Raw genomic sequence first — 14427 nt, forward strand, 5'->3', positions numbered from 1 at the left:
CAGGAGACCCTTTACTTACAGTGGATCACAGTAGCTATTTGATATGATAGAAATACTGCATGAGCATGTGATCTGTGCAGTGACACTGCTGAGGAATCTCACAGTTAGCAGATGGTTTAGTTTGCGTGATCTTTTCTGCACATTTAGATTTCTTGGATATCTTTCATTATCACAGCCATGACACATCGTCACCATCCTCGTCAGAACAAGAGCTCCATGGGGCTGCAAAAACATGCAGGTTTGCGTCACTGCACATCACAGAAGGGCTTATCTGCACCTGCTTGTTTACAAATCCTCCCAATCGCTCAATGGGATTCACATACTTGCATATCAGGGACTACAGATGTTGCACACATCTGTCTGACAACTTTAATGCAGCATATATTGAAGCAGAATAAAAGCAATTCTGATTGCATGATATTCTTGATTTAAGTCAAGATTTTATAACATGCAAAACAACACCTGCAGGTGCATTCAAATGAGCATGTTATTTCCGTAACTAAATTAACAGATTCAGGCTAATTAGAGCCTCTGATGAATTGTAATTTTATTTAGGTCAGATGTGATTTTTAGGACTTGCAGCTAATAAAAACAGAAAAGCTTGGGCCAATATCAGATATCTGAATCCGATGAGTAAGCACTTCTGTAATCAATCATAACTGATTAACTAAAACATTAAAAAAAATCAAATTTACCATTGGGCAAAACTAGGCAGTTGCCTAGGACCCCAAGTTCCTGGGGCCCCCATAAAACTCTGTTTACACGTATGGTTAATACAGCTATTCCTTATTTGGGCACATTGATTATGTTTTTGATAAAAATCCTTTTGCTAAAATACCATCAGAACGCTTATGTGCAGTCCATTTGCTGCACATGTTCAGAAAGGTCCAAACAGACAGTAGCAAGCCGTAAGAAAGCAAACTTTGGGAAGACCAGAGTTGCCAACTTAGCACTTTTGTCGCTATATTCAGCGACTTTTCAGACCTCGCTGGCTCTTTTATTTCCAAAAAGAGCCTAGCACCAAATCTAACGACTTTTTTCTGCAACTGGAGACTTTGGTGACAATGTATAAGGGCACCGAACTCTGCACTCCAGAGCAAGTAGATTGGTAACCCCGCCTCCTGCTCTGCTCTATCTTGTCTGCTGTCATGATTCATGCAGCTTTTATTTCATCCAAATGAAAAATGGAGAACAGAGAGGCAGATGATGGCTTGTCTACAGTGAAAAGAAGGACTGGGTTATTTACTTTTGCCGTTGCCTTTTTGGAAACAATAGAAGGAGCAATCAGCTAAGATAGAATGGGCTTACTGATTGGCAAAACGTATCTGTATAAAGGGTCTGTTTTATGTGTCGTCTTCTCAATTCAGAGGGCCCCATGCCTGTCTTTGCCTAGGGCCCCAAATTTCCTAAATCCGCCCCTGACTGTATCATGCTTAGGGGAATGGTGGCCTACTGGTTAGGGCATACAGCAGGGAATCTAGTGGTTCTGACTTCAAGCCCCATAGACTGCCATACTGGCCCCCCCAGTATGGCAAAAAACCCTTAACCCCACTGCTCCCGGGTGCCACACAATGGCAGCCCACCGCCCCCCAAGGGAATGGGGTAAATGCAGAGTTCATTTTGTTGCTCTGTACTTGTGAGAGTGTAATGACAGTAAAAAGCTGGGGAAAAAATCATAAGGAAATGAGAAAAAAATATATATTTTTTTGTCAGTCTATATCTGCTTTTTATTTAGACAAAAACAGAAAAAAACTAGTTAATTTACTGACCTGAATCTAACAAAAATCCTCCAAAGAAATTTTTAGTTTTTAAAGCGAAGATTCCATATATTAAAATCTGTGCTGGTTCCATGTCTTTGTAAGATTGCATCAAGTAGCGGATGTCAGTAACAAGCTGAGTGGATTGAGTCAGCCGTGGGTTTTTTTGTCGCGTGCTCATAGGCATGCATGAATCCACAGATAGATCTGTAGAGGGTTTATGCATAACAGAACTAGAACGGGATACCCGCCATTGCATTCTCTTTGCAAGGGGCGATGTTTCATTTTTTTTTTTATTGATGTGATCAGTAGAAGCCATGCTTGTGATTTGATACCAAAACACTCCGCGTCTGTCGACAAGTATTTCCTCTGCAGCCCATCTCGAGTAAAAAAAATCCCCACAGGACGTGTGTACGTGCCGACTGTGCCGCCACGCACGTATTCACCATTTCCTTACACACACACACACACGCACACACACACACACACACACACACACACATTCCGCCGTAATGAAGCTAAACAGAGCGCAATGGCTGCGTAGTGACGCTACCCCTGCTGTTAAATGTTATCATTACCTTACAAGAGATTTCACTAAGAAATATGAATTATATTTTCCATCAAGCAATCAAAATGTGATGTATTTATGCGCCAGACTCAAATAACTCATTTAAATATTAAAACTTAATCGAACTGGAACCGAGCCAAGATGTCCTTTTCTAGAAAGCACGTGACGCCTCTCGTCCGTTGCTAGTGGGACGGGGGAGGAGGTGGTGGAGGAGGAGCCACCAGGAGGTTATAAAAACACCCACGCCGTAGTTTTCCAGCCACCTTCCACGCACAAATTATCCGGCGAATATCCCATTTGACTGCCCTCAGCGGCCGTTGGAGCAGTGGGTCAAACACCGACGCTAAAACTGGAGCTATAACTTAAACAACGGGGTAAGTAAACCGCGCTCCATTTTTCTAAACATTTTTTATTTGTAGTTCCAAATGGCGAGTTAAATGTGCAGCTGGTCGACCGTTACAGTCTAATTTAACGGTTTAAACCTCGCGTGCGCTGCACAGTCAGTATCAGATATGTTAGTTTGACGGTTGAGGGCGTCCCGCTCGCTTAAAATGTCCTGGTGGAGAATTCTGGCACTTTTAAATATACAGCAAACCTGTGTTCTCGTTATGTGGTGTGAATTTACTCGGACAGGATTAGCATTTAGTTTAAATGTTGAGTTATAAAAATAAGTGGTTCTAGGTTGAAGCTTTTTGGTATTTTATTTTTTATGTGGGTGTGTTTGTTTCGTCCATCCAGGGCTCCCGTTTAGCAGCGCCATAGCAGCTTACCACCAAGCGCAGTGTCATCACTTGCTGCTCCCACTGAAACGACTCTCGTTTCGGAGGAGTGCAAATTGATACACCGCAAAAATCAAACCACTGCCGCCGCACATCCTCCAAGGAAATAAATCAACCGAATCAAAGCAAAAATGGTTCAAAACAAGATCACCGAAGTCACTGGATTCCATCGCTCTTTCAAGGTGAGTGTATCCAGAAGCCATGTTGGGGAGGGCTGCAGTTTGTAATCAGAGCAGGACTATCAGTGTTGAAAGGGGGATCATCCTAAAATGTATTGTGCCATGGTTAATGGCTGACTGCACATGTATGTGCAGGTTTGTTGAAAGTGCTTCAGCAAGAATAAAAAAAAAAGTTTTCAAATAAAGATTTAATACTAGTTAAATCATCTGTTTTCTTGTTAAGGATTTCTGATTGTGCTTCAAATTAGTTTTTGAAGTTGAGTTGATAATGCCATATCAGAATAGAACTGCCCAACTGCTGATCTTGACCGAGCTGTTAACTGAGACTTTGTACAATAACAACATTTATGACTTCCTCAGGGTCAAAATCCCTTTGAATTAGACGACTTCACCAAGAATGGATCCCATCACATTGATTCTTCATTTAAATTTGGTTCTGCCCCAAGACACGGTGAGTGTTTCAGGCAGCTTAAATAAAAGCTTTGATCCATTCCACCTCAAACTCTCTATAAGTTAAGTTATCCCTCGTTTTGTTTTCTAATGATGTCCTCATTTGTTAGACATGCCTTCAAGCCAGCCTATTGACATTCCCGATGCCAAGAAGAGAAACAAGAAGAAAAAGCGTTGCAGGGCAACTGACAGTTTCTCTGGACGATTTGAAGGTAAAAAAAAAAAAAAAATCTTAACTGTTAATGTTTCATGCTGCTTTTCCTAAAACACGTGACAAACATTGTTTGGATTGTTGATGCAGAATAAATATTGGCATTTATATCATTGTTTGACAAGTTTTTAAATTTTTTTTAAAGACAGCCATGTCAGTTTAAGTTGAGCTGAGGCTAATACCCCTTATTGATGTCCAACCTGTTGTTTGTTTATGCGTTTTTGGAGGGGAGGGGGTTGTACATGTTGCATTTGTTTGGACATTTAATTGTGAGAAATAATGGTGTCGTGGGATTTTTTTTTTTAGGTGGGAAATGTTTAGGTTGATAAATATCTGTTGTTGGACATAACTGATGATTTTAACAACCTGCCACTATTCCTCAGATGTCTACAGACTCCAGGAAGAAGTACTAGGAGAGGGTGCCTATGCCAGAGTGCAAGCTTGCATCAGCCTTATCACCAACAAAGAATATGCTGTCAAGGTAAGGCACTGCTACACGGACTAGACATTTTTTTTATAAAAACATCAAACAGCGATGATGGTGTTGCAGCATGGGTTTTCTCTTCTGTCTGCAATCAGGATTAACTTTTCCATTTCCAAAAAAAAGATTTTTGGAGACTCACTGCTGCATGAAATGTCAAGAAAGCTCTTTTGGCTGATTAGATTGGTATCCGTAGCTGTTTGTAGAGTTAAAAAAGACAACAACAAAACCCTCTCAAGTACTATTTATGTCCCTTCTGCTTGAGGTGGGGGGCCTCTGAATGTTTCCAGAGCTCCTCTGTGCTACCTCTGCACTGTTTTCAGTTAGCACCACTGTTATCGGACACTTCCTCTCTCGATTCTAGTTTGAGCCTATCGGAGAGCTTTGTGGAATATATCCACCCCTTTTTATTTTACCCCTTTTGCCTACAGAGGACGCTCATAGTGAGAACATAATGTACTGTGTACTGTTCCAAAACAAAACCCAAAGAGGAAGGAGGGGGCGGTATGTGACCCGGTATTTTTACACTGTTTTTGTTCTCACTTTTTGTAGCTTTTACTACTTTTTTTTTTCTTAGGATTTTCTGAATAGAAAGTGAGCATCTGACTCAGTTTAACTTGCAGACAGGATGTTTATTCTTCAAGTTCAAACTTTCAAACTTTGCAATAGGACGGTTAAGGGGGGGTTAGTAGTTATGCAGGGAGAGAAGGCAGGAAAGTTGGTTACTGGAGGTCTTTGAAGAGACGGAGGGGGGGTTCAGACTGCTCCTGCCAGATGTCCCGTCTCTCCCCTCCCCCTCCAGACTCTGGGATGTTTTGGGTCGGCGTGCGCCTCCGTAATGGGAGTCTGTGCAGCGTGTCTGACTGCAGGCTTCTGAACAAAGGGCTTATAATAAAGTTATTTTGTTCCCAGGGTTGTAACTGGGTGATATTCCTAAACTACCTACACTCTTCTAGTAGCAGATGGATTGTTTATATTTTAAAGCTTTTGCAGGATTTTCTTTTTAAATGGAGTTTTGTTTTTAGGAGAGCATAGCCATGGTGTTTATGGCTCTGCTGACTCAGACAGAACCTGTGAACAGGCTCTGGTCTACTCATGAGCCTCTTGTCAGTGCAGTAATCCTTAACATACACTGCAACTCTGGGCCCCTCTGTGCTTCAATACCGTCAGTAATCCAGCTACCAGGAAGGGAGGCATGCACAGCCTCCGAATGGGACAATAACCAGCCAGGGCTGGAAATTTCAGGCCCCCGCTTTGCTGTCAGCAATCTTTCAGTCTCTCTTGGCAGGGTGCTGTGCAGCTGTTGGCCTTGCTGTGGTGTATTTCCAGACACGGTTATTTTTAGTGAGGGTTTTTTTATGTTGTAAACAATCTAGCATTAGGAACTGGAAGAGAGCAATAAGGGCCCTTGGAGATCTGGGTTGATTAGCAGGGGACCACATGGCTCTGAGTGGTTTCCACTCACAAAGTTTATTTCTATGCAGATTCTGGTTTTGTGCTCTTTCAGTTTGAACAGTTGCTGAAATGAGTCAAATAACTTTATATTCTTCAAAAGGAACACGTTTTCAAGAACCTTCAATGATTTTTACATATTAACTTCCCTCTTCTTCTGTTTCAGATGATTGAAAAAAGACCAGGTCATAGCCGCAGCCGTGTCTTCCGTGAGGTGGAGATGCTTTACCAGTGTCAGGGCCACAGGTATATTACACTCATTACAGCCTTTAAATACAGCATATTGTATGTCATGTCCAGATTACTGGATGTCTAACTTTTAGATATTTCCTTCTGTTCTGCAGGAATATCCTGGAGCTGGTGGAGTTTTTTGAAGAGGAAGACAAATTCTACCTGGTGTTTGAAAAGCTCCGAGGAGGTATGTTCCCTTCTTTATTGACGGTCTAGGTTCATTGTGTTTTTCAATTAGGCTAAACGGTTAACCTTCACCCCCATATTAGGGTCAGTCCTGGAGCAAATTCACAAGAGGCAGCACTTCAGTGAGCGGGAAGCCAGTCTGGTTGTCTATGACATCGCCAGCGCTTTAGATTTCCTGCATAACAAAGGTAAGACCTTATGCATTCAGCTGTGTTTGCATTGGACTCCAGATTTATCTCAACATTAAACAGGAATTTAATAGACTGATTTTCTTCTATGTGTTTTTCAGGAATGGCTCACAGAGATCTGAAGCCTGAAAACATTCTCTGTGAGAGTGCAGACAAGGTGAGTTATCTCCACTTGGCTCAAAGGCTAACACATGTAGCTGTTGAATGGAATTTGTGACGATATCCATTTTTATCATAATGAATCTTTCACTTGACCTGATGCAGCCTAACTAACTTGAATTTTTTTCTGGACAGATTTTTCCAGTCAAGATCTGTGACTTTGACCTGGGCAGTGGGATCAAACTGAACAGTGACAGCTCTCCCATCTCTACCCCTGAACTCCTCACTCCTGTAAGTCCAGCTGATTGTTTTCCATATCCTCATCAGTGGAGGTTTAAACATGTCATGCAAAAATTATTTTTATGTCCTCGCTGTGGCTGTAATTGGATTTTTCTATCTGATCACCTGTTGAGCAACCCTCAGAGCTGTCTGCTGCTGGATAGTTGATGGATTCAGGGAGGAACTGTGGTGTGAGCTTATGGCTGTACAGAGCAATGTCCTTTCTTTCAAAGAGCTTGGATTGTTTCCCAGATCCTCTCTTTATAAACTGCTCTGTTTGATGTTGTTCTTTTGCTTATCTGTGGTAAATATTTAGCTCCATTAGTTTGGAGGTTAGGTTTGTTTAACCCCGTTTTGTTCCAACATAGCATCTCCTCTGAACTGTATCCAGAAAACGGGGCGACTGCTGTCCTGCAAAAGTTGAGGTGAAAACGTGCAGCAGAGCAGGTTGGGGGGGGTTAGAAACATGAAGGTGAACTTTAGCTTTGCCGTGAGACGTGAATCAGGTTTTACTGTTCAACTTCTGGATCAAATTTAGATTTCCTAAAGTTGTTGCAGTTTGGGACATTTGTACTTCGAACTATTCAGAGGGGACTTTTTGTTTTTTTATCACTTAGAGTGTTAGGATTTATTAACAGACTAGTTGATCCGCAGGTTAGAACATTGTGTGATATCCTTGGGGATTTAAAGCCTGTAAGCAGGCAGTATAACTTTTACAAGGCCATATCCTAAGGCACGGATAAGAGAAACACAAACTAGTTTCTTTTTTTCTCTCTCTCCCTCTCTGTGAGAGGCGGGGTGGGGGGTGGAAAGTTATGCCTCTTCTGCAAATGTCTCTGGCCAGCGGCCCCCTCAAACCTGCCCTTTCCTTTATGTTTGTTTTTTTTTTTTTCTACAAAGGCTGTTCATAAAGCTTATTCTAGAAATGTTAGTCCTTCCCCCACCACCTAGCAACTGGACCGTGGTTGGCTGAAGCTGTTAGCAAGGGGAGGGAAGCAGGGAGGGCTAAATATCCTGTCTGGTCATGCGCTGAAGCTTGTTTTTGTCTCCTTGATCGGTGGAACAATGTTATCTGATTTTCTTGTCTCGCTTAGCAGTTGCACTCCGCTCCCTTTTAATCACATTCCTACAGCTGCTGTTGCAAAAAGTGTTTAGATTTCTCAGCTGCACCCAAAGCATTTTACTGCACATGAATGAAATCACTGGGTCAGAGCAGAGAGATGCAAATTAATTGCAGGAGTTAAACTGCAGAATCTGAACGTGACGGAAGAAAATGCAGCTTCATTAATTCAGAGCTGCTTTTGGTTGCTACAGGTGTGTCTTTGCCTGACCCAACATGTTCAGTAAACTTCTTCAGCTAATCCTGTAGTTTACACGCGGCAGAGGTATGTCGTCAGAGCTGCCGGTGTGGCCTGACTGGTCACATGGTTGGTGGAAAGCCCCCGGGCTGCAGTACCAACAAATCTAGCCGTAGAGCAGAAGATAACTGCAGCTTACAGGAAGGTTTAAGGAGGATGTTACTGTAAGCGAACAAGGTGATTGCAACAGATGTACAGGAAGAGTAAATGAGTTTAAGGATGTCCCATCAGATCCTTGCTTCTTTTTTTTTTTTTTTTTTTTTTTTTTNTCTGCAGAGCTGTGTCAGCTCTTGGCCCCTCTCGTCATTGTAGGAGACTGTGCTTGAACCTTTCCAAACCTGGAGTTCTCAACCTCATTTACAAGAACTCTCTGGACTGGACTGATCCGAGATCCTTCCCCGTTTTGGCTCCTCTTTGACTCTTGGTTCCTCTGCTCTCTGGCTTCAATGCCGACCTGTGAAGAAGGGTGGCGCCTGCAGCCATCCCTCTGAATGCCTTCTACCCTTATGCAGCACTTCTGAAGCACATCTACACAGGACCTGCATAGAGCACATTCAGGTTGGGGAGGAGGGTCGGCTCATGATTTGGGAAAGTGTTTCTTCTCTTTATGACTCAGTTTAAAAGTCCAAACTTTAAAACTAAGCTCAGACACCAAAGGACTACCTGTTGTGCTGCTCCCATGTTACAACTGGATCCACTGTGAATTAAGTTATCTGGAACGTTCTTTTTGCCTGTATGTATACACACACACACACGAGCGGCCCAGACTTAAAAGCTTATGCAATATGCCAATATGAAGGCTGTTCTGTCTCTAATGGATTCTGTATCCGAGAGGTTCAAAGGGCTTAAAGCCAATTCTGTCTGTGCCTGGTGCAGTCCGCTCTGTGGCTAGAGACTGCTCAGACCCCCACCCCCCCATATACTGCAGATCATTTTCTTACATCTGAGTATGTGTCTGAGAAAGAGCGTGCACTCATCAGCCCGGTGGCCATGCACTTAATGCTGTAAGAGCAAAGAATGTTAATCTGTCCCTTTTTCAGTTTGTCTCCTCCACGTTATCAGCCGCCGCAGCTCTTGTTTTCAAGTCTGATGGCATGAAGATTGAACAGTTTGTGGTACGGGGGGTCTGGCCACCCAAAATTATTTCTTTTTTTTTTCTTATCAGGCCAATTTCAGGTTCTCTAAATTGTTTAACAAGTGAAATTGGGGCAGTGTTACTTTCATTGTAAGCAATCCACTTTTTTTTTTTTTTTTTTTTTTTTTTTTTTTTTTTTCTGTGGCGTTCTTGGTTTCCTGTTTCAGCAAGTTGAGTTTTGTCTGCTTTCCACTTTAGGCTTAATGCTGAGTAGGTGCTCAGATATCAACGGGTGAAAAATCCTGTTTTTGTCTGGGTAGCAGGTCACCCCAAACATGGAGAATAAAAGGTGGGGGAGGGGATATAGTGACAGAAGCAGCTTTGTTTGAGTTGAGATTCCTCTGCAGTGAATTTTATTGCAGAAGGAAGCAGCTGGGATGGGGGGGTTGTTTGGAGGCAGCTGGTCTGTATGGTACGGGGGCACAATGAACACCTACTGTGTAAACACTGCCTTTAATAGATGCACGTTCAGGGGTGGTAACTTGTAAGAGTCTCATTAATCCCAAAGCTAAAATGCCTTTAGGGAATCTGTTAGATCAACCTGCCTCTCTTTCTATTCCCTTAAATTTTGCTGTTTGTATCCAACTTGTGCAGCTAACTGTTGCTCAGCCTTTGCCCCAGCTGTAAAGAACAGTCGATCCTCTCCCAGCACTTTGATGTTTGCCCCCATTTCCTCCCCAGCTACAAATCAAGGCAGCGACTATCCCTATAAACAGCCCCATGCAGCTGTGTAAAGTTTAACGTTCAGCTTAAAGCAGCAAACAGCCGGTTCATTACAAGGAAAACTGAATCAGAATTTTAAACCAATTTAAAATTCACATGTGACTGTCAGACACTCAGGCAAATGAGGTCCTGTGCAAAAATAGGCTCTCTTCCCCCTTTCAGCCATAACAGAAGGTATCAGCTGACAAGAGTTCAGCAGCACTGCTTGTTTTGGGGCATTCTGATTTGCAGCGGCTCTAAATCCTTGTTTTTCTCCATTACAGTGTGGCTCAGCAGAGTACATGGCGCCTGAAGTGGTGGAGGCCTTCAGCGAAGAAGCGACAATCTATGACAAGCGTTGCGACCTGTGGAGCCTTGGAGTCATCCTCTACATCATGCTGAGTGGTTATCCGCCGTTTGTCGGTCGATGTGGCGGTGACTGCGGATGGGAGCTGGGAGAACCCTGCCACACCTGCCAGGTAATTCTTTTACCATTGATTCTCTGTGGGTGTGCGATCAGCACAAACAAAGATGGCTGATGGTGGACCGTTCTCTATCCGCAGAACACTTTGTTTGAAAGTATCCAGGAAGGAAAGTACGAGTTTCCAGAGAAGGATTGGGCTCACATCTCCTCAAGTGCCAAAGACCTGATATCCAAACTTCTGGTTCGGGATGCCAAAAAACGTCTGAGTGCGAGCCAGGTTCTGCAGCACCCATGGGTACAAGGGGTAAGTGTGGACGTCCCTGTATGGCTGAGCGTCTACTTCTGGGTCTGAACCTGAAACCTCTTTACTAATATATTAATCTTTAACCTTACAGGGAGCGTCTGACTCTTTATCAAAATCAATCATCCACCAGAGGTAAGAAGACTGAAGCTTTATTCAGTAAACCTGCTTTAAAAGATGGCTTTCCTTTTTTTTTTAACTCATTTCCTCTCTTCTCCAGAAACAGCAGTGCTGTGGATCTAACGTTCTTCGCAGACAAGGCCATGGCCGTAAACCGGCAGCTGGCTGAACAGGACGGTATGGAAGAGCAGCAGCAACAGGAAGTCCCGCTGGTGATCGCTGCTGGAGGCTCCTCCATGCGCCTCTCGCCTCCATCCAACTCCAAGCTGGCGCGGCGCCGGCAGAGGGGCAGCCAGCCGAAGGGGGGGCCTGTCTCTGCTGCAGAGCTGTGTCAGCTCTTGGCCCCTCTCGTCATTGTAGGAGACTGTGCTTGAACCTTTCCAAACCTGGAGTTCTCAACCTCATTTACAAGAACTCTCTGGACTGGACTGATCCGAGATCCTTCCCCGTTTTGGCTCCTCTTTGACTCTTGGTTCCTCTGCTCTCTGGCTTCAATGCCGACCTGTGAAGAAGGGTGGCGCCTGCAGCCATCCCTCTGAATGCCTTCTACCCTTATGCAGCACTTCTGAAGCACATCTACACAGGACCTGCATAGAGCACATTCAGGTTGGGGAGGAGGGTCGGCTCATGATTTGGGAAAGTGTTTCTTCTCTTTATGACTCAGTTTAAAAGTCCAAACTTTAAAACTAAGCTCAGACACCAAAGGACTACCTGTTGTGCTGCTCCCATGTTACAACTGGATCCACTGTGAATTAAGTTATCTGGAACGTTCTTTTTGCCTGTATGTATACACACACACACACGAGCGGCCCAGACTTAAAAGCTTATGCAATATGCCAATATGAAGGCTGTTCTGTCTCTAATGGATTCTGTATCCGAGAGGTTCAAAGGGCTTAAAGCCAATTCTGTCTGTGCCTGGTGCAGTCCGCTCTGTGGCTAGAGACTGCTCAGACCCCCACCCCCCCATATACTGCAGATCATTTTCTTACATCTGAGTATGTGTCTGAGAAAGAGCGTGCACTCATCAGCCCGGTGGCCATGCACTTAATGCTGTAAGAGCAAAGAATGTTAATCTGTCCCTTTTTCAGTTTGTCTCCTCCACGTTATCAGCCGCCGCAGCTCTTGTTTTCAAGTCTGATGGCATGAAGATTGAACAGTTTGTGGTACGGGGGGTCTGGCCACCCAAAATTATTTCTTTTTTTTTTCTTATCAGGCCAATTTCAGGTTCTCTAAATTGTTTAACAAGTGAAATTGGGGCAGTGTTACTTTCATTGTAAGCAATCCACTTTTTTTTTTTTTTTCTACAAGTAGAATTTTGTATATATATATTTTTTTTCTACTGTTGAATTTGTGCATTTGATATAACCTTAAATATTTTGCAAGTAAAGGTTAGAAATCCTTGAAGGGGTTTGAAAAAGCACACGGCCACTGTGACCAGAGTATCTTTATTTTGTTATTCTTTTGCTCTCTATTGGATCCGTTAAAAATTTGACAAATCTTGATTTCTTTTGCCACACAGAATTTCCAGAACTCAACTACTTTAAAAAAAAAAAAAAAAAAAAGCTGGTTATTATTTTACTGAAAAGCATTTTAAAGGAAAAACATTCCAGGAAAAAAACCTTAGAAATCAGCGTGACGAGTTTCTTTTATGTTCAGACGACTCCACATCAATGTGCCACTCATTTTTTAATTTTTTTTATTTGTGGTGCTGTTTGGTTTCGATACAGCACCTGAAAATGTCCTTTAAGTTTTTCTTTTAATTGTTTTAAAGTTCAGAGTGTGCTGTATGTGGTTAAGCTTGTTTAATCTGGAGCGTTCATGCCCAGTTTATTTTATTTTTCCCCTGCTGTGTGAAAGTTGGCAAATGTCAGGAATGGGTTGAATCTCACTCTGTAACTGACATGTAACGGACCGGCGACGGCGCCTCAGCGCTGTGGCCGCTTCACCAAAGAAGGTTCAAGTTGTGACGATAAACGCGTCCTCGTCCATCATGTAGCATTGAGATGTGGAAAAAGGTCCATGTCCCGTTGGCAGCACTGCAACAACGGTACTCTGGAAGCGGTCTCCAACCGACCCATTCTGCTGAGAATAGGACACTGTAATGGATCTAAATACTTTTTCTACACACTCATCATTACGGGGTTTTATGTCTTATGAGACTTACTTGAAGTTCTATATATGCAGCTGTTTTTTCTTCACTTTTGGAAACTACTTTGCTATCAATCTGAAAGCATTAAGCTGACGATCCAGGCAATCTTTGGGGTTTTGAAGATACCTATACATTTCAGTATTTTTGCCTTTTTATTTTTCCCCTTTTAAGCTTCAAGTTGTTCCCGATTTAACGGGGCTGGAAACTTAACGCACACACTTCGACCATACTCTGTAATGTCCGTGTGGATGTTGTAAGAGTTATACTGGTCATGACCATTTCTAATATCTGCCCAGTTGCAGTTTTTGTTCTGGTCTGCCTTTTTTTGTTTTTGTTTGGGGGGAGGGGGTAAATGAAATCTTGCAGCCTCCAGAGTTGTATTGTTTGTCAAAGTGTTAAAATAGTCATTCTAATGGACAGTATCACAAGCCTACACAGTTTGAATGTAGCCCACAGTCCAGTCATCTGCAGTCCAACATGGATCCTAAGATCAGCTCCTTTTCATCAACATGAAGACGGGTTAGTCTGTTAATGCAGATACAGTCCACAAGCATTTTATTAAACCCATGACCTAATTTAACACTGAAAAGCCCCAGGCCCTATCGAGCTCAGGGGAAGAAATTAAGTTTGTCATTTAAGAACAAAACATTTTTGATTAAAAATAAGCACTTTACTGTACCATGTGAATGATAGCAGTTCACTCAAGGCAACATTTGACAGTTGCAAACAGAATTTTGTATTGTTTTTCTAAAAAAAAAAAAAAAAAAATGCAATAAAATGCTTTAAACTACAATCGTCTCCGTTATCTGTTTTATTTATTTATTCCCGTCAGGGTTGAACCCGGATAAGAACTCCTGAACCATCACCTTTCTATGTCCAACAACCTTATCTTTAGAGCAAGGCTGAGGCCTTTCATCTGGATCTGTAAACACTCCCTGATACCAGCAGAGACTGACTCACATGTCTCTGGATGTATGAGCTCACCTATTTTCACCAACAAAATGTGACTAGTTTCACCTTGCCTGCAGCTCGCAGCAGCTGTAGGGGGCGCTGTTTGCAGAAATGATTTGGTCTGATGCAACCTCCTGCAAGAGCTGCAGCCTGGACTCCCCCTGAGTGCCAAACCTTTGCTTCCATGGAGATTCAAAATATGATTTGCTAAATAAAACTAATGCCACTTTCAACATTCCTGTAAGGTGAATATGTTTCTCACTCAGGTTAGTTTGCAGAGCAGAAAATACAGTCTCTGGTTTAACTGGGCTTCCATCAATGCTTTAACATCCTTTTTGGGATGTATTAATGTGACGAATCGCCTCCCGTTAAATTTATCTGTTTAATGTCGCTTTTTGGTGTTGCAATGTGTATTTTGACTTGATTC

General features: G+C 42.7%; 1 protein-coding gene across 1 annotated transcript; it reads left to right on the top strand.

The window, feature by feature from the left end:
* Window positions 1–2558: 2558 nt before the first annotated feature.
* On the top strand, window positions 2559–13791 carry mknk2 (MAP kinase interacting serine/threonine kinase 2). The gene is made up of 14 exons (XM_015394990.1): window positions 2559–2699; window positions 3064–3286; window positions 3644–3734; window positions 3844–3945; window positions 4328–4425; window positions 6044–6123; window positions 6222–6295; window positions 6378–6482; window positions 6584–6639; window positions 6777–6872; window positions 10340–10534; window positions 10619–10783; window positions 10875–10915; window positions 11001–13791. The coding sequence occupies exons 2-14, from the start codon at window positions 3236–3238 to the stop codon at window positions 11272–11274; spliced, it is 1428 nt and encodes a 475-aa protein (XP_015250476.1). The 5' UTR covers window positions 2559–2699; window positions 3064–3235; the 3' UTR covers window positions 11275–13791.
* The last annotated feature ends 636 nt before the right edge of the window (window positions 13792–14427 follow it).

The sequence above is a fragment of the Cyprinodon variegatus genome, unplaced genomic scaffold, assembly GCF_000732505.1.
Source record: "Cyprinodon variegatus isolate N-32 unplaced genomic scaffold, C_variegatus-1.0 Scaffold717, whole genome shotgun sequence".
Taxonomy (NCBI): Eukaryota; Metazoa; Chordata; class Actinopteri; order Cyprinodontiformes; family Cyprinodontidae; genus Cyprinodon; species Cyprinodon variegatus.